At 37.9% G+C, this 21,180-nt stretch overlaps 1 protein-coding gene across 1 annotated transcript in view; it reads left to right on the top strand.

Moving 5' to 3' along the window:
* nrg3b (neuregulin 3b) overlaps positions 1–21,180 on the top strand; it is a gene marked incomplete at its 5' end in the record, with an annotated part of 208,280 nt that overhangs the window by 101,138 nt on the left and 85,962 nt on the right. Inside the window, one exon of the mRNA XM_079333907.1 lies at positions 347–482. Within this exon, the coding sequence (XP_079190033.1) occupies positions 347–482 (136 nt within the window). The remainder of the gene's footprint in view (positions 1–346; positions 483–21,180) is intronic.

The following is a 21,180-nucleotide window of genomic DNA, read 5'->3' on the forward strand; positions in this document are numbered from 1 at the left end:
ATTGGAAACAAAAACAAAACAAACAGGGAGCCTGTACTCATGGTTAAGATGTTTAAATACCATGAAAGTAAGCTTAAACCAAAAATCCAGTCAAAGTCTGAAGATTTGTTTTTCTTTGGACTACTCTTACTTTAGGCCACTTCTCAGAAATCAAAATGAGCAAAACCTTCTTCTGTCTGTAGAAAGTGGACCATGACAGCTTCCATGACCAACAATGAATTAAAATAAATGAATGAAATAAGGAATGTTCCTGTGCATATAAGCTGAGTTTGCTTAAAAGATGGCTTGAAAACTTGCTGTTTAATTGTGACTAAATTTGTGTTTCTGTCTTTTTCTCTGCCTCCAGCTGCGGCCCCCACACTTCCTAGTCTACTTTCGGAGGTCTTTAAGCCATGTGTAGAGGACAAGGACCTGGCCTTTTGTCTAAATGAGGGAGAGTGCTCTATCATTGAAACTGTGGCTGGGGTTCACAGACACTGCAGGTGAGTGCACTGATCCTTGTGTGTGTGTGTGTGTGTGTGTGTGTGTGTGTGTGTGTGTGTGTGTGTGTGTGTGTGTGTGTGTGTGTGTGTGTGTGTGTGTGTGTGTGTGTGTGTGTGTGTGTGTGTGTGTGTGTGTGTGTGTGTGTGTGTGTGTGTGTGTGTGGTGTTTGGTTTCTCTTTCAGCATTGACGTTTCCTCGCTTTGCCCTTCTCTTCAATCCCTGACCTTGGGGTCATTTTCAATCAAGTTGTTTTTTCCTTTCAAGGCTGACTGACTGTCTTTAGAGTGTTGAAACACAGGAAAATCATTTCGCAAATGTACTTTGAATGCACGGAAATCTATAATAACCAACACCACTAATTGAGGAATTGGAGATGCTTTTTCCACATTAGATGCAGCTTATTCTCTTTTTCACACAAAAGCAAAGGAATACAAGCTAGCAAGCACATACACAACAAATGTGATCTTACTAAGACTTAAATGTAACCTGACAAATGTTTAGTCAACATGAAATGTAATGAAACATCCGTTATGTCTAAACCTTGGCATTAATGTTGTCTGATATGACCTCTTTGGAATGAGACTCATTTTAATGGTACTCGTAAAGAAGGCCTTTCATAAGGTTCTTCTTTGATCTAACTTAAGAGACGCTGATGTTTTATAGCACTTTCCTTTTCACTTTTCTTTATTTTCGTTTTTGTTTCACCCAAGTATTCGCTCAAGGCTTGATTGCCGGACAAGAGATAGATAAGACCACTTTAATTTTACTCTGATCTGACTTTAACACAGCAAATAGTTTGGAGGGCTAAACCTAAATGTTGTCAATAACCAAGATAAAACATATTGAAGCAACCAATCCAAACCCTTTTGATGCATTTGACAAATCCATTTGCCTGCTTTTGCAAGCCTTTATCTGCCAAGCCAGCTTGTTAAGTTACTTTATTGTTGTGATAAAGGAAAGGTAGACTTTTATAAAAGTCAAAAAGGGAGCAATTTGCAATAGTAGGAAAAGTCAAAGAGCTACATATGTGGATATTAAATGGTATGAAATATGCTTAATAGGAATTTTTATTAACAACGGTTCCTCCCTGGTAGGCTACTAATTTTGATTTCTGGTTTGCAAATAGGTAAATTCCAAGTACCAATCAGATATCAGTGCTAGTGTTTTAAAACTGACAACTTTACATCACTAACCCTGTATTAATGTGATATGATTACTTTCTAACTTCAAAACAAGCAGAGCAACTGGAGCAAGTTAAGCTAGCCACCTGACTATCGCAGCCTTCTGACTTCCTCTGTTGTTAAGTGTTGGGGAAGAGCTTAATTTAATGTCAACTACTTTAGTTAATGTTAAACACTAAAAGGAGGGGACTCCAAATCTAAAAGTAATGTCAGAACCTAGATACAGGCTAAGCTAGCTTTAGCCAGGGCCCCTCCATGTGTGCTGTGTCATTGGAGTAACACTAAGCTGTGACTAGTGTTACCTTCTCTCTAGCACCCTACTGTTGTTCATAATTATCATATGCTATAATATATAAAATAATTTCTTCGTCATTGCTCTAAAAAAAGTACATTTCTTAAAATAAAACATATCTCCATAGTTGCAGCTCTCACTAGCTTGTTACTTTCAGACAAGAACTGATTACTCTCTTAAAAAGATGTATTTTTTCATTGCTTATAATTGTGGTATCTTATCTTTCCTTAATAACTTAATAATAATAATACATTCTATTTGTTTGATGATGCCTTTTAAGGCACCCAAGGTCATTACATAGGATAAAAGCATAATATAACAACGTCACATAATTTTAAAACCAAACATTGAAAAAAAAGTTGCTTGCTGATGCCTTGTTGTGCACTTTAGGCTGTATCAGAAGCATATCGCACATATAAGTTACACATTGAGTGTAGTTTCTGCAGGACTACCTTGAAAAAGAGGTTTTTACTCATCCTGGATAAATAAATGTTAAATAAAGATACCCCAGACTGGTAGTAAAATAGTTCCAAGTGTTCTAAAAGCACACGGACTCAGGCACATGAAAAGCAGGCTCATTAATAATTTGCATATAATCATATGCATTATGTATTTATGAAGATATACATGCAAATATATAGAAATGTGTGGGTTCATGCTATAGGCCCATTGACTTCTTTGTATGTTCCTGCATGTCTCCCCTTTTGAAGCCTGCTATATCTCCTCTTCTTTCTGTGGTAACATTTGTATCCCTTTAAAAATACATCACTTTAAAAATACATGATAAGACATTTTCTCAGAGGGAAGACTTGTGCTGAATGGTGCTGAATTGAAAACAGCTCATTAGAACACCTACCTGGAATTAAAGGGCCCAAATCTTCATCCAAGAGAAAAAGTGGTGCATTATAAATGAGTGCATGAGCACAAGCAAAGACTCATAGAAAAGTCAATGTTGGGCAAAGACAGCTGAAAAACAGTCGGGAAATAGTGCACATAGGCCTTGCCAACTATTTTCAGTCATAAAGATGGTGATATGTTTACTGTATAACAAACAGTTAACTTGATAACTTGTAGTTCAAAGTAATGTAATTTCAAAGTATTGCAAATATTCTTCTGCGTATTTGAGAAAACATACAACTTTAGAAGTAACCACGATTAAGGGAAAATTACATTGTTGTAAATGACAGGAAGAAACACATTATAATTTTAGATTTTTTCTAATTGTCTTGAATGGACACTCAAGGTAAAACTTAGGACTCTTGATGTATTTCACATGTCATATTATGATGGCCAGAAACAAATTGCACCATCCTGTGCAGCAGTAGCATCAAGAAACCCAGAAGACTCGTGGCGACTAGCCTTAGGCCTATAATTAGCGAAGGATGAATGACTGCATAGAGAACTCAGGAAAGATTGGAGGGCCTAACCTAGAGGCACTGTCTGCCCATTCCTCTTGAGCTGAGTGCCTGTTGTGTGAAAGAATGATTGCAGGTTTGTGAGTACTTTTGTTTAAAGGTTGCTCCCTTTGCTTGGGAGAAGTCCTGAAAATAAGTGAGTGAAATCTGATCATTTTGCACTATAATAATTACCATGCTGTTGTTTAATGTCATAGCTGCTAAGCATCTTAATGTGTTAGTGGTTTCAACACGACAGTAATTGATTGTTTGAAAGATGACAATAGCAGATAGATGTTGAAGTCTGTATTAAGGGTGCATCAAAACACTTCATACCACGAGAGGGCAGAAAGCACTCCAAAATATTAAAGCAGCCAAAGTGTGGTAACTTAAAGCTAAAAGTATTCATGTGAACGGATCATTGTATATTTGTCCATAAAGAAAAGTTACATGGAAATTATGAATATCTTGAAGAAATCTTGGGTAATTCAAGCTGCAGCACACTCACCAAAAATTATCCTTTGGTTTTGTGGGAGCTTAAAATCCTTTGCCTTTTATAAACTATCAACTCTTGGGCTGTACACATCTCAGAATATTGTCTGCCAAACTTTTCATTTCCTTTTTTTTTATTATTTTATTCTCAGTGTCACATCTTCTGAGTTTTTCCATAAAAATTGACTATCAGCAGGAATGTAAAACATACTAAGCCAACAACTTCATGAGTTGGATGAAGGATTTTAGTTGTATAGCGAACTACAGTTAGCACCAGCTTGGCTCAACCAAAGGTTTAGAGAAACAATTATTTATAAAGTGTAATTGCTGTATTCAGTGATTTGGCTGCTTTTAACAGGTACTTATTATTTCAGGGAAAGGGACACATCTGCAGATAACATGGCTCTTATAAAACAAAACTCTTAAACGATAAACACTGCAGGAATCCCTTTCTGCAAACAAAATAAGTATCAACAAATAAGCTACTGACAGCCAAGCTCTAAGATTGGTGTCTGCCAAAGAAAAATAGCCTTGAAGACAGCTTTCTTTTTTTAAGTTATACTGCTTGTTCATTGTATACCTTTTTTAATTCCTTGGTCAATTATTTTGGGGAGAGGACGAGACATGTGCATAGAAACTAAAGAGTCATTTATGATTCTGGTTCTGGTTTGGTCAACCAGCTACTGAGGAAAGCTTTCTCTTTTTGTTTTGTTAAATCTTATACTTTCCTCACCAGCCATTTGTTTACTTCTTTTTGCCATTTCATGCTGAGCATGTAGCAGACAGTCAGCTTGTGTGCTGAAAATGGCTGCCCACGATTTTATTTTTTGGGGAATCAACCATATGGACTGACAAAAACCCAAACAATGAGTTAGAGCTGCAAATAGCAGAGGAGCTGCTGATGTGCCAGTGCTATTTCTACTGCACAGTATTTATCTTTCTTCTTCTTCCTATCTGAGATACTCTGAAAGTATAATGTCACATAATGTCACTGCATATTTCTGGATACAAGTACAATGGAAAAAGTTTAAAGTTGAAAAAATAAAAGTCAGATGATTAAACCCAGGTTTTTGGTGCTGGAGATACTGTTGTTGATCAATCATCGCTCCAAGCAATGCCGGAGTAGCGTCCTCATGACAATAAGTGTTGGTCTTCGGCTGCCTGCTTTAATGTAGAGAAAAGTCTAGCTTTTTTTCTGAAGATCTCTTTCTCTTCTGACGTCATCTTTTCCTCCAGGCCATGCAGTAAAGAGCATAGTAGATGGCTGGATGTTTTCCAGCATTAGACACGTCGAGATGTCAGAACAATCTTTAAACACTTGGATCGTTGGATGAGGACACAGTTTAGAAGTTGGGAATCAATTTATTTTGTTACGGAATATTTCCTTCCCTCTCCTCCTCTCTGCAACCCCCTCCCCTCTCTGCTGGATGCTCGTGTTTGCCAATGCTAATAAGGCTCCCAAAATAAACATGCAAATGTGAGTTTAAGACCTACTTACACATCAGTGCTAGGGCTCCTTTTGGCTCTAAATACAATAAATGTCGAAAAAGTGAAAGGCTTTATAGGGAGAGGTGCTAAACACATGACTGTGGCGTGTAAATATTGTCTCTCCATAGATAAGACAGCAGGAAGTAGATCATTTTCCATCTTGGATGCTCAGTGTTCTGCCAAATTCACCCAATTGTCCTTCTTTGCTTATGAAAGAAATGGCTGATAAGGCTTAATTATCAAACATAAACACCTATTATTCACTCATAAGGATCAACAATGATTCAAACAAAAGAAGTTTAATTTATTAGTATCAATTATTTGACAATGCAAAATGCTTTAAAGATGTAATTGAGAGTGTCTATAAATTAAAGAACACATAAAAAGAAGTTCGGACACCGTAGTTGTTTGTAAAACAAAACCCCAAAAAAACGTTTAAGCAGCGGGTCATAAGAGGGGAGGAAGTGAAAAAAATTCCCCTCATTAAGGGAGACATTGCATAGCTGAGTGACACATATGTCCTCCCAAAGTATTCAGGTTCTTATCAAAAGGAGTGCTAGATCCATGCAGTGACAGTAGTACATAGAAAACTAAAAGCAAAATGAATGCCTGATTTATTGTGAAGTATTAAGCATCAGATGTCACTCACAGTCTAAAGAGTTACCTGAGTGAGCGCAAATTGGTATCAAGTCCGCCTTCAGCAGGATGAGAAACACATTTTTGACACAATTCTTATTATAAAGGGGGGATGAAGATGGCACACTTAGCTTTTTTTCTTTGAGATGTCAGACTCACTCAGCAAACAAAAGTAGAATGCATATATTAAATGAAAACATAAAAAAGCCAAAGGTGGGGGGATACATTATCAGGAGGTGTAGTAGAGCTGGCCGTCAAAACCAATCTTGTCACCTGCTTTCCTCTTCTTTCAGCTCCACAGCACTGAGAATTTTTTTGTGAGTGTGGAATAAGAAATGCCACTAAAGCTTCTCCCCAAGGGTAAAATATGTCCTTGTGCTAGAAGTTAAGGTTTGCTATGAGACATTATATGGCATGTTAAATTAAATTAACATTATTACATGTGTGGTTGTGATCCTAGGATAACTGTTGCTTGCTCATGTGACTGTGGGATGCCTTCATTGGCCAGAGACTGGCAGAATATCCTCGATGAGCTCCAAAAATATCTAGTGCCCCACACTAAAATGCATTTTTGTAGTACACATTTTTTTGCAGGATAAAGATGGTGCTAGGAGAAAGAATTACATATACGCACCACACTGAACTCCGATCAATCTTAACTTTTAAAAACAATATTTGTGCGCAAAATAGCTTCTGGCAGTGCAGCCTAGTGATAAATTACATCTTCACTTCAGCTGCATTAGCAAAGTGAGATGTGGTAATGGAATTGGAGTTAAGAGATGATACCAGATTTCCGTCTGCACTATAAGCCGATATCTGTTTAAAGAAACTGACAAAGTGCCTAATGCGAAATGTTCAAAGAAAAATGCTAAATTTAGAAAATGCGAAATTCTCCGAATAATAACCACTTGAGTTGTTAAATATAAATTTGAGAGACTTTTTGCCAACCAAATTCGCTTACCTCCCACTTGTATTAACCAAAGAGTGATGCCTCCCTGTGATAAGGACTGTATTGAGCTTTTTCAAATCAGTACCTGTACTGCTTGACTCTGAAGAAGACAAAGTGTGTTCTAACATTTGTCCTTTCCACCGAAATGAATTTGTCTTAGTGTTCTCCAAAACCTTCTTTGGATCCTATCTGAGAGAAGGAGTCCACTGAATTATGTTTTTGAAAGTCTTCAGTCCTTCTCTGAGATCACCGGCATTCATTTGTGGAGTGGCAAGAAGTGTAAGAGCTTTCTTCTCCTTTGAATGGATTTGTGTCCGTTTTCAAAGATTGCTGTCATTGTAATTTTAATCATTTAGAATTGTAATGAGTTTCTAGCTTGGAAACTACAAATGCATTCTGCTTTTTTGCATGACATACTTACTGTTCTCCTACCTTACCCTGACTATGAACAAAAACACCTCGGACACCAAAGACTTGCACCCATGGATGATCTATCCAAAGCACATGTTGAATAGAGATTAATATCAGATGAATACAACTGTAAAAGTAGCGAGTACAATGGCTAAAGAAGGAGGGGAGATTACAATTTAATACACAATAAGTACAGTAAGATTACTTGTTCCAACAGGAAGTAGCATATAACAATCTCTCACAATAAACTGATAATAACTACAAAGACAGGCGAAGACACCAGGGTTTGCATGCCTCATTAATGGCTACTGTCACAAACAATATTGCTCCTTTCCGTTAGCTTGAGCATGGCCAAGTTCGTGACGAAATGTCAAGTATATGTTTTGTTAGTGTTCCTCTGTTCTTACTAGATGTTAATTTGTGGTGCAGAGAGATATGCTTCAGCTAGCTGAGAATGAAGAGGTCTGTGGATTACAGGAAGGCCTTCATGGAACACATCCCAGAGCCCCCCCCCCCCCCCAAAAAAAAGGACGGATCTGTTCCGTGAGATAATACTTTATACAAATAACTCTTTTGCAATCGATCATTCTGCATGGACGTGTATCATCAGCTCTGATGATACACAGCTTCAGTAAATCTTGTTGCGTTTTTCAGCACAGTTTTTAGCAGGTTGTAGTTTTCATTATACTGGACCTGTTCAATGAGGCAGCTTTTGACTTTGATGTGAGGTGCCTGGCAGTATCACTCTGACATGTGCTCAGCAAACCAAAAGCATGCATTTAGCCACGCTTGGACAATGTTGTGGAATATATGAGTGTGAATAAAGATGCATTGCAATTGGGACACCACCTGCAGAATTGTGTTGCGTTCTGGTAACACACAGCCGCACGCTTTAACTCCGGGCATTGAACACAGCAAACAATGAGAGCACGCCTGTTTTATCAAAGCAATACTCTGTCTGCAGTGACATCATGCCTGTGCTGCACAATCTTTTCTCCTCGCTTAAAATGGAAAAAAAAGATTCCACTTCTGCGAGGAAAACGGTTTCCCTTCATTAAAAATGCTCTTCTCCATTTCAACTGAATGTTTCCTAACTTGTGTGGGAATTGTTTCAACAACACACTGCACATTCAGAGGCTAAGCTTGTGTTGCCTGGATGATGCAAAACTGCTGCAAGTTAGCTTTATAGCCTGCTGCCACCCTGCCAAAGAGAAACAAAAGAGGAAAAATATGAAATGCATTGTGTGTACATTTTTTATCATACTGTGTTCATTGTTGGGAAGTTTCATTTTTTCCTCTATTCAAATTGATGTGTAAATCCATAATAGTAATATCATGCAATGTAAATTCATTATTTAGGGCATAAGTTGATACAAGGGTTGCTTGAGAATTAAACAGGATGCATTTTGAATTTTAAAGACGGGAATATAACAAAGATGGTTTAAGATCTTTATTTCAGTCAACGGAGTAATTGATGCCTTTTTTTAGCCTGTGGTTTTTCTCAAAGGAACAAAAGGACTTATTTACTTAAAATAAAATCAAAAATCTCAGAAATAATTCTAACACTTCCAACTCTTTTAAAGAGTGCTAATTACATAATTAAAATGAGGCTCTTATTAATGGGTGTGTAAAAATCAAGTCGCAAATAATCCAGTAATAAAGAAGAAGAGTACTGGAGTATCAGTAGAAAGTGGTTGCTGTTTTCATGATTTAGATCAGAGAAAAGAAAAAATCAAATGTTATGTGTGACCGCATCTTTGAATTTCCGTACATTCTGAATCCTCCAGCTTCAATTCTTTCCTCTGCTTAAAGGTTGAAATCCCTACCCTTTGTTTGTGTGCGTCTTTGTGCTTGTGAGCACATTAAAAGCCTGGCAAAGCTCAAGGTAGCTCTACTATTGCCATGGTAACTTCTTCCCTCATTAGTGAGAGGCCAGAGGCAGAGAAGAAGAAGTTGTTGACTCACGTATACTTTCTCTGCTATTGTACTTAGGTTTAAATGCTATGTCATCACTTTGCATTTTATATCGTGCGCTAATTCAGTTTGATTAGACATTGAAATAATTGCCACCTAATGGTTTGATTGACTGATGTCATGAATAATGCATTACAAAATTTGCACATTTAATTCTTTCTTGCAAAGCTGCGCTGACATAAGAGATATTAGATCATGTTTAAATGAGCATTGATATATTTCATGCCTTTAAAACCAAGATATACAATAACGTCTTTGCAAGTGTGTCTTTAAGTGCCTAAGAGAGCGCGTTTTGTCTAAACAGAATCACATGATAACTTGCATTCCATTGGTAGTTTACGGTATAAATAAGCTTCAGGATAGGCCCAGAGTGCGTGTGTGCGTTCGGCTTTGTCTGTGTGAGCCTGTTTGTGCGCCTTTTCTCCTCCCCAGGACCCAGGAGACTTTGACAGCGGTATTAACAGAATCTGATGTGACAAAATGAATCATATAAATGAAGACCACAACCTCTTGACTTCCCTTTCCTGTTTTTCTTCCTCTCTTCTTCCCCTTTTCTACGGGGAGCCAGTTCAGCGATTAAATTGTCACTGCACCGTCAGACCTTGACAGGCCGCACTAATCCACGATGCTGTCGCTCCTCGGCTGATCCATCCTGCTAGGGAGGACGTTCTCCAGGCTTAAAGCCAATGGGCCATGTCCCCCACAACCCCACCCAGCTGCCTTATGAAAGCAACACAATTATAAACGTGGGAGCAGACTTACCTGTTGGCTGCATCCCCCTGACAGATGGGGGAGGGTTGTTACACATTTATCACGTAGGCACAAGGCCATAAGAAGAACAGCATCAATTAAAGCCGGCAGCTCCCACGCACCTCCAACATGCGGCAAAAAATGTAATAACAGCGCTGTTCGATTCTCTTGGATCTGAGGAGAATTACTTGACAAAGGTCCAAGTTATTACCTGAGATCTAAGTAAGGATCGAACCTTTTTTTTTTGTGGCATGTAACATATGATGACAGAACCATCTTCTTCCTTTGGGAATAAACACAGCTTACAAATTAAGTTTCTTGTTCGGATAAATTAAATGTAAGAAACTAGAGCTACCCTATATCGTAAATTATAATACATCTTCTTTTGAATTTATAACCATTTTTTTTCCCAAAACACTTGGCTCTTCAGAGCATCTGCAAGTCAAACATGATTACTGTTCCTGTACTGATTACCAATACATGAATGCCAGTGTAAACACAAAATTTAGTTCTTCCCTCCATGCCTTTGCTGAGGTTCTCACAGCATTATAATTGACACTGCAGCCTCATCACAGAGAAGATGAAGGAATCACGTCTCTAAATTCGGCTTACAAAGGCTGCTTTATTTTCACGCTCGAGGATTTAATGAGCGTGCGATAGACGTGTCGTCAAGAAAATCCACCATGTGAGCAATTAAAGCTTTAAAAGGGTGTCGGTTCATTGTTTGCTGTTTTATATATGAGCTTAATTAAAAAAACACTTTTTTTTATTTCATTGGTAACTCGTGTATACTTGTTACATACAGTAAGCTACACTATAGTACCTATAGTAGCTGTAAATTACTAAAATGTCCCAATGTGAATGTGAATTTTAATTGTTTTTTTTATTAATGACATACAATGTAGGCCTACTGACCTTTGGGTGTATTCTTGAGTACTAGACTTAAAACTATTAAAGTCAGTGTTGGTAATTTTCAGTAAGTGCTCCATCTGCACCCACCGCCTCCCCTCTGTGCTCCCTCAAAAGCCCCGCCCCTAACTTACATGCACTAGCGCCATTGGTCCTGAAAAGAATTTTAGCTCATGCTTTGAGTGCGGGCTCGTGCATGCATGGGGGTAGAGAACGAGCAGGTAGAAAGGGAGGCATGATTGGTCCATAAAACTCGAACTGAGTGCATATTTTTCTTTTAAATGTAAGGTGTGATCCAAATAAATGTATTATTATTATTATGATTATTATTATATTGGTTTTTAAGCGCAAATGAATTTCTGTCATTGGTTTCTGTCAGGAGCTAAAGACAATTTCAGCCAAAACCTTAAAAAGTGTATCTCGAGAATATTACCAACCCTGCCTTTAACTGTTAACTTTTGAAATAACACGAAAGACAAGTTGAGTCGACACAATTCGATTGTTTTCTAACTAATTAATTACTCTCCTCATCACTTTATGAGTAGAGATTACATTTTATGTTCAGAAGCTAATTGGCCAAGCTTTATAACTGGAATTGTAAGTCCTTGACATCAGTTTTCATCCGACACAGCAAGTTAAATATTCTATCGTAAATACAACAATATTTAAAAACGGTAAATACAGTAACAGCTCATACTATGACTAAATTGATGACAAGACACATTAGCCTGTTTGCCTTGCTTCCAATTTTAGAGAAATTATCCTTTCAGTTGTTAAATATTGTAAAGGGTGTGATGGCTTCAATTACTTGTGGTTGAACAACCAAAGAAATAACCTTTAAATCCATGTTTAAAAACTTAAAATATAGGCTACCAAGAAGTGCAATTCTAGGTTTATGTTAGCAAGCTAGGCTAGCTGTACTTTTCCAAATGGTTCCTTCTTTCTCTCATGTCGAAGCTGGTTTGCATTTTTTGAAAAGAAAACACTTAGCCTGTCTAGCTAGCTTTACCTTTTTGAGGTAAACATCTTCCATATGTAGCCTACATTATACAAAAGTCTTACTCATTTTGGATGATGTGTGGGATTGAAGGTTATTTAAGACAGTGGGAAAGGTTGGCTATTATTCATATTTTTAAAGATTCATGAAGAAATGAATAATGGATTTTGTTTGTCGTCATTCACAAACGTGTTTCCCACTTACATGCTGTGGGAAAAAAATGTCTCATAAAGTTTTGGAAAGCTAATTGCACATTCATTATATTGTATGCAATGACAGGTGTTGGGTTACTACACTCAACAAAAATATAAACGCAACACTTTTGTTTTTGCTCCCATTTGTCATGAGATGGACTCAAAGATCTAAAATTCATTCCAGATACACAATATTACCATTTCTCTCAAACATTGTTCATAAATCTGTCTAAATGTGTGATAGTGAGCACTTTTGCTTTGCTGAGACAATCCATCCCACCTCACAGGTGTGCCACATCAAGATGCTCATCAGACACCATGATTAGTGCACAGGTGTACCTTATACTGCCCACAATAAAAGGCCACTCTGAAATGTGCAGTTTTGTCTCACAGCAAAATGCCACAGATGGCGCAAGCATTGAGGGAGCGTGCAATTGGCATGCTGACAGCAGGAATGTCAACCAGATCTGTTGCTCGGGCATTGAATGTTCATTTCTCCACCATAAGCCGTCTCCAAAGGCGTTTCAGAGAATATGGCAGTACATCCAACCGGCCTCACAACCGCAGACCACGTGTAACCACACCAGCCCAGGACCTCCACATCCAGCAGGTTCACCTCCAAGATCGTCTGAGACCAGCTACTCAGACAGCTGCTGAAACAATTGGTTTGCATAACCAAAGAATTTCTGCACAAACTGTCAGAAACCGTCTCAGGGAAGCTCAACTGCATGCTCGTCGTCCTCATCGGGGTCTTAACCTGACTCCAGATCGTCGCCGTAACAGACTTGAGTGGGCAAATGCTCACATTCGATGGCGTCTGGCACGTTGGAGAGGTGTTCTCTTCACGGATGAATCTCGGTTTACATTGTTCAGGGCAGATGGCAGACAGCGTGTGTGGCGTCGTGTGGGTGAGCGCTTTGCTGATGTCAATGTTGTGGATCGAGTGGCCCATGGTGGTGGTGGGGTTATGGTATGGGCAGGCATCTGTTATGGACGAAGAACACAGGTGCATTTTATTGATGGCATTTTGAATGCACAGAGATACCGTGATGAGATCCTGAGGCCCATTGTTGTGCCATACATCCATGAACATCACCTCATGTTTCAGCAAGATAATGCACGGCCCCATGTTGCAAGGATCTGTACACAATTCTTGGAAGCTGAAAATGTCCCAGTTCTTGCATGGCCAGCATACTCACCGGACATGTCACCCATTGAGCATGTTTGGGATGTGCTTGACCGGCGTATACGACAGCGCGTACCAGTTCCCACTAATATCCAGCAACTTCGCACAGCCATTGAAGAGGAGTGGACCAACATTCCACAGGCCACAATTGACAATCTGATAAACTCTATGCGAAGAAGATGTGTTGCACTGCATGAGGCAAATGGTGGTCACACCAGATACTGACTGGTTCTGAGTCCCCAGACCCTCAATAAAGCAAAAACTGCACATTTCAGGGTGGCCTTTTATTGTGGACAGTCTAAGGTACACCTATGCACTAATCATGGTGTCTGATGAGCATCTTGATGTGGCACACCTGTGAGGTGGGATGGATTGTCTCAGCAAAGCAAATGTGCTCACTATCACACATTTAGACAGATTTATGAACAATGTTTGAGAGAAATGGTAATATTGTGTATCTGGAATGAATTTTAGATCTTTGAGTCCATCTCATGACAAATGGGAGCAAAAACAAAAGTGTTGCGTTTATATTTTTGTTGAGTATATTTTACCAACCATTTTTCTCATAAAACATGATTTTGTAGATTTTCTACGGGGGTAGTAATCCTGATAGTTGTGACTTCTCAGATCACTTAAAACCTCTGTGGTGTCTTTGTAGCTCCAAAATGTCAGTCAAACAGTGTCATGGGAAACACTTCCCCAGATGCCTAAAGCTGTTTCCACAAATACATACAAAAAACATTTTGGTCTTTTTTGAGAAATAGGAAAAATATGCTGTGTGATTTGAACCAAGGCATCCTTACAATCCAGGAAAATTTCATGATGTAATTGTGCAACAAATGTACATTTTTCTGAGCATTACCCTCCCTATAACCAATGAAAATTGATTATTTTTCCCCCAAGCCGCCCTTTGTTGACTTTTTACAGCATATTTCCTAATTCAATTTTTTTGCACAATTAGACGACAGCGACACTCACACATACATTTTTCTTCCATTTATCTTCAAATTTTTGCAAAGACTTTCGATTAAAACCCTGATCAGGCACTTGAATTAAACCATTACGAGAGAGTGCACTGGACTTAAAGGCAGCGGAACAGCCCCAGTTAGTTTCCTGCAGCACTTCACTTGTCATTTCATCGAGAGCTCAGCCGGTGAAGGACAACAGCTGCTACTCATTACTGATGGTAGAAATAAATGATTTTGAGCAATGGACAAAGAATAGAGACCATGTCAAGCCAAATCATTATGTTTAAGCACAGAAAACACTTAGACACAACACTTGGCTATCTGCACATGCAGATGGGGTCTCTGGAGTTTTTCACAAGGACTTGTTAGAGTCTGTTTCTTTTAAGAGGAGCAGACAGTAAAGGAATAGAAAAAGGGCAGATGCTAGGTGGTGAGCAATAATTACAAGTAATCTTTGGAACAATGGTTGATGAGGATGTGGCTTACCCCCATCCCAAGGGGCTCAGGTGGCAGAATGTCTCAGATCAAGGGCTCAAGTGCAGTTTGGACTTTGAAATATACTCCATAAACAATGCTTCGGATTGTCATTCTGCTCCACCAGAGGGAGCTCATTTGATTACATTATTACAGGGGATTTCATGACAAAAAGACTTCTTTTCTTTTTTTACTTCAGCCAGTTATTCTACTCTGGTGGCTGCTGTATTGGAGAATAATTGAAGCAGAGCTTGTAAAACTTCTGTGCTTTTGTAGGATGTCATGTATAGTAAAAAAAAAAAGTCCCTTTAGTGAAATAGCTGTGGAATCAAGCTAGGAAATTATGTCAAGTCTGGATCCCTTCATTTTTATCTTCTGATCCCGCCTTGTTTTACTGAAATCTTTCTCCAGTGTAAGAATCAGGCCGTCTTTGTAGCAACTTCAGCAGCTTGTAACGTTTAACAATGGTCAGAAAGGCCTGCAACGTGATAAAAACACGATAAAACAAAAGAAAAAGGCACAGTGGGTGGTGCTTAACTATGGTGATATTTCATCATCAAATGATCTGATGTGATTCATAATTTTTCCTGATATCTTCGTTCTCCCTGACGTGTTTTCACAAGAGGGTTTTCCACGCTACTCACCCAGGAGATCTGTCCGTGTCTATTGATAGAAGGCTCCTGAATTGAATTAGAATTTAATTAAGTAAAGTGGCAAATGAAAGGAGACAGAGTGAGGCAGAGAGAAATCCCATTGTTCCACCTCAACCTGTCTCAGGATGAGATCAATTACTAAGCGACTGATTTAATCCATGTTCTCAGGAAAACAACAAGCAAACTGGGGATAAATATTCACTTGTCAATGCAGATGTTTGTTGACTGATGTGGCTAGGATTGAGGGGCATTCACTGACTGTTGAAAGAGCATCTACAGACAGACATTAAAGCTCATTTGGAATTCTCCTTTACACAAAGACTGACAGTGTTTCCAAAGGAGCCGTCTTACCTGAGAAGTCTCCAGAGAGGAATCCAGGTCAAGGACTTTAAAATTTAGAACAAATCAAAAAAAGCTCTTAGAAAACAACTGTAATTATAAATCTCAGGTTCAAGGACGCTTGCAATTTCAGTTATTATATCATACAGAGACCTTTTTCCTTCAAGAATTTTCTGTGTGGTTTTACTCTCGTTTCAGATGCTCTGTTTGGTTAGAATTGGCTAACCTCCCTTATGTAATTACATTTCAGTGCTGGTAACTTTCCATTGATTTCATTGAATATAATTTATATTGGTGAAACTTTTTCTTCATAGAAACATGAACATTTTCCTACATGTTAGTGATGACATGGACTTCACAGCCAGAAGAAATGACTGTTGATTCACACACATCTTTTGTAACTATAGTGAATATGACTGAAGACCATCAGTCAATCATGTGTGCGCCCACTTCCAGGCTAAGCCATCTAATCTATATGCAAATGTCAGTTCAGGAAGCCCTTTTTAGGAAGCTATAAACTATGTGTTTCTTTTATATAGGCCATGATTACAGAGTACTTGACAGATGTGTATTGAATACTACAGCCTATGTAAAAGGTGTGGCATCAACTAAAATGCTGCATTGGCTTTTAAATACAAATCAAATGTAAGAAACAGATGCTTTGGCCTCATGCACAACAATTAAGCTAACAGTGACAGCCTAGTTATTTTTAGAAGTCAGCCTGGAATGATGATAATAGAAGATTTATCATGTTTTTTTTTAGTGACCTTTGGGTAAAGGATGAATAAGGTACGGCTTCTTTTTTCAATATAGAGAAATATAACTAAGCCATTGTTCAAGTTATTGTTTGGACCATGTTTGCCTTTATTAGATAGCTGAAGAGAGCCAGGACCAAGGTCAGATTAGAACCCACAGCTGCTGCAATGAAGTCTGAGATTTCTTTACATGGGCGCTTGTCATAGTTATGAAATTTTTTTTTATTATTATTGTGTCATACATATATTTATATAAGAAAAACAGCAAAAGCAGGTCAGACTTCATCAACAAAATATCCCAATATTTCAGGACGAGCAACATCATGAAACAATAATTCTCTTAAATCTTTATCGTTTGTGCACACAAAAGAAAATGGGACTTAGTTTCTTTGTCCAACTCACACATACTTACAAAGTCTGTCTTATACTGGAATATTTTTGACCGACTTCCATGGCCAGGGGAGGATACCAGGTCTTAACTGCGACCAAGGATGTTTGACTTATTTTACATTTAACTCTGGCATTATATTATTATTAGTGTGAATGCTTCAAATTAATTATTAATAATACATATGTTCTTAGCTTTGGCGTTGTTCGACCCCCAATTTCTCTTCATAACTTCATACATGATCAAAAGCTTTTCTTACATAGAGTTCATATGACAGCACAGACTGATATTTGTTAGACTATTCGGCGCCCTACACGTCCAACTTTCATATGTAGTGTTTTCCATATGTATGCTATCGTAATGTTGTTAATGTGAAGTTGGTGCATGTTCAAATTTTAAAGCTACCAGACTGGCTGTGATTTTAATAAAAGCATGACAAAATAAAAACCTACTTATTTCCTACACCATATTAATATCATCTCTAGATTCCTCGAACAATACGTTTATTGTGTCACCTTTTTTCCTTTTAAATATATCAATGCTTGACACTTTGTGATGTACAGTATTGGCCTCATTTCTTGCAATGAAACTTCAACTGAGAGTGTATTTTTATTTTATTAGACTTGAATATACAACTATACTGATTCCTCTCAAAGTAAACCCCAATATTTCTCTTGTAACCTATACCAAAGCTTTAATGTGTTGACATTGAAGCTAATGCTCTATGCTCTGTTTGACCTCTGCACACCCTTTGGTTTGATAAATAATGAACTGAGGGAATACTGTGGGCATCTCGGGGACCCTAACCCTGCCCCCTGACTGGTTTTCTGTCAATATCTTTTAGGTATTTATTGGTGATTCACTTTCTTCTGCTTTATTTAGCATGCGCAGTGGGGCCACCCACATTTGTCTTCCTTTGCTATGGAAAGACTGCAGAATCCATCAATGTCAACGTGAAAGTCCAGCAGATTTCCTTGAGCTATATCCAGACGTATTGTGAAGTCTGTGTCACTCCTCACATGTCATCACAACACTCCAAAAAAAAAAAAGAAAAAAAGATCACCAGTCTTCTTCTAACTCTTCAAAGTACATCATGTGCTTGTCAAAGAGTTCTAGTGATGTTTGCACATGCTGAGATGTACTGGAAAACGGATCATGAGATAAAAAAAAAAAGTAAGATGGAGTTTCTAATATTTTACACTAAGAAAAGAATCTTTCATGAAAATCCGACGGCACTCTCTCTAGGATTGATACTCTACCTTTAGATATAAAACCTCATAAAATAATGGATCAATATTCAATTAAACACGAAAAGCCAAATTAAATCTGTACTAACTAAACCACAGCATACTGTAGAAGCAGTAGTTATTTTCTGTATTTCTTTGCTCCCTCTACATGACATCTTGGATTGATGACACCAGACACTGCTGTATTCTCTTTTTGTCTGCATCAAGAAGTTATTTCAGTTGAAGAAGCTGTCTAAACTTGATAGGAAACGGGGCGATGTTGTCGAACTCTACGTTTTTCCGAGCAATTCACTGGAAATGAACATCTTACAGAAAAATGTGACAGTGATTACGTGTTTTGAAATCCCTTTGAGCTTTTGGATTTTGATGGCATTGAGGCTTTGTTGATTTGTTTTTTTTCCTGGCAAGTGTGCCAGTGTGCTGCTTGTCACAGCCGTTACTCTTCATCTCAGCAGAAATCCGTTTATGAAAGGTCCTGCCTTCTCTAATTAACTGTTGTCATTGTGTCAAACACCAGAGATGTATAATATTGTGATATTTAGAAAAACAAGGAATTGAAGAACAGCTACTCATATAGTCCTAAATTGAATATTTATCCCACTATAGTGTGTCTGCTTTGATTTCACGTCGCGTTTTTACGTTTTTCCAAAATTGTTTCTCTTTAAAGTAGATTTTTCGATTTCTTAAGCAATAAGTTATCTTCATTAGATGTGTATTGTATTATATATTAACATTGTTGGATGAGTTAATCAGTGTTGCCTGAGCATGCTGGATACTAGAAATTAAAAGTGAATAAGCAGCCTTGAATGCTTGATTGTAAAGTGATACTACAGTGATTCTCTGGCACACACACGCAATAAACATAGGGAGAGAGAGAGGGAGAGATCATTTGAGCGCCATCTTAACAAATTACCTCATCTAATCTGTTGAGCACATTTGCATGGTAGTTTAAGAAAACTAATTAAAAAATAAATTTATTTTTGGAAAGCAAAACAGCAACCTCAAACACAGCAGCTAAACAGCTGTAGAGTTCACGGTGAGGCTGAATGGTATTGAAAACAGACATCATGATATGCTTTCTTTCCATGAGATCAATGCATACATATTATCATTTGAGTCTTCAGGTGATTTGTTTACGAATATAAACCCCTCCTACTTTTATCACGCACTGGGTCCAGCCCTCTGACAGCCACTCTTGATAATGACGAAAATACACAGAAGCATCAATTCAAACTTCGGGAAAAAAAAACAAAAAAAACTCCAATTAAAGTAACTGGTTGCATCCATAATAATTCAAATAAACCAGCGCTATCAAACGATTAACTTTTAATTTTTAATGTGTTAAATTCCGACATATCTATATCAAAATTGTTCGGCTTTTATTTTGAATTTTTGTAATGTCTTAAGCTGAGAATACTTTCCTTACTGTTTTAATAAAACCCTGCTTTTATTTTGAAATAAAGTAAGGACCTTCTGGTAAATCGAAAGTAAAGACATTAATTAAAAAAGTAACTCTTTACAGATCAAAAACCTAAAAGAAAAAATGGCAGTTTGATGTCATGTGGTTGATATTACTTTTCACACGTCAACTGAGCTGAAAAGCAGTGAAATGAGACCTGCAAAGACAATAAAAAAATAGAATGCATTCCTTTCAGACATCACATCACATTAAATTGTTAATGCTGAACCCCCTAAAATTTACACTTACATTTCTGTCCTTTCTAAAATACAAAATTAAATCCAACAAAAACTTCAGTTGACCTCAACCACAAAATGTATCATTGCCCTTGTTTTACAAAACCGTTCAGCTTTGTTGATTTACAAGAAACCTCTGTATGGGCACATTTCAAGGTTCAAACTTTAACTTTTTAATGAGTTTCCTCAGTTATTCTTTTTTTTTTTTTGCATTTTGTGAAGAGAATGGCATAACACATAAAGTTAAATATGCTACATAATAAATATCAATAACCCTGAAGCCGTCGTATGTCTGTACAGAAGATTACATTTTCAAATTGATGTACCGAGCCCTCTTAATCACTGCTTGTGAGAGAGCGCACAGACCTGGGAAAGAGTCCGCCAAAGCAAAAGAGAGGAAGACAGAGAGAGAGGGAGGAAGATTAGAGTGTCCTGACAAGGAAAGCCTTTCAAGTTTGTAGGTTTGAAGTGCTAATGACATGCAAATGTGTGCAAATGAGTGTGCACCCACCCCTTAAACTCTCGCCAAATACTTGCAGCCGAATGGAATTCTGGGCTGCTGTTTGTCTATAAATAGTGGAAGTTTGGGGAAGTTTGAGTGTTTTTAACTAATGGTAACGTTAAGAGGAAAATAATGAGTACTAAGTAGTACCGAGTTATGCTGATGGTTATTATCCATCCATATGAGGTGAACTTGATGAGGCTGCACTTAATTGCACAAAACACCAACTGTATAATTCACCTTTCCAAAGAGAGCAGATTTACTATATTCGAGAAGACGAAATAAAGGGATGAAAGAACAGATCAATGATCCAATTACCTTAGCTGACACACAAATCCATAGACAACGTGGAGAAAGATGGCATACTAATCCATTTTTCAGCTGTTAATAAATTTGGTAAAAGTTTTCTTGTAAAACAGAATAATTAGCGACTGTGTAGCCGAGTGAGAGATGAGATGAATAACAGTTTCAGACAAGAAGAGGGAGAGACAAGTGCATACCGTCATGGCAGATTGAGAACAGCAGTTTCTTTTCAAACAACTCGGCCACATGAGGAAAGTGTTGAAATCCGAGGACGTCATCAAAATTCCCTTTTTTAGAAAAAAAAAATCTCAATCCTTTACAAGCGATTAGAAAAGCAGAAACACGCACACACACACACACACACACACACACACACACAGGATGTAGCTGAGCTGATCCTCACTGGCTCCCGATATGTCACTAACACCAAAAGTGCTAATCTAACTGCATCCTGAGTGATCACATATGCATTAATATGCATATCGATGCAGCGTGAATTACTTTAAAAACTAAACCTAGA

This window comes from Symphodus melops, assembly GCF_947650265.1.
Source record: "Symphodus melops genome assembly, chromosome: 21".
In the NCBI taxonomy this organism is placed as follows: Eukaryota; Metazoa; Chordata; class Actinopteri; order Labriformes; family Labridae; genus Symphodus; species Symphodus melops.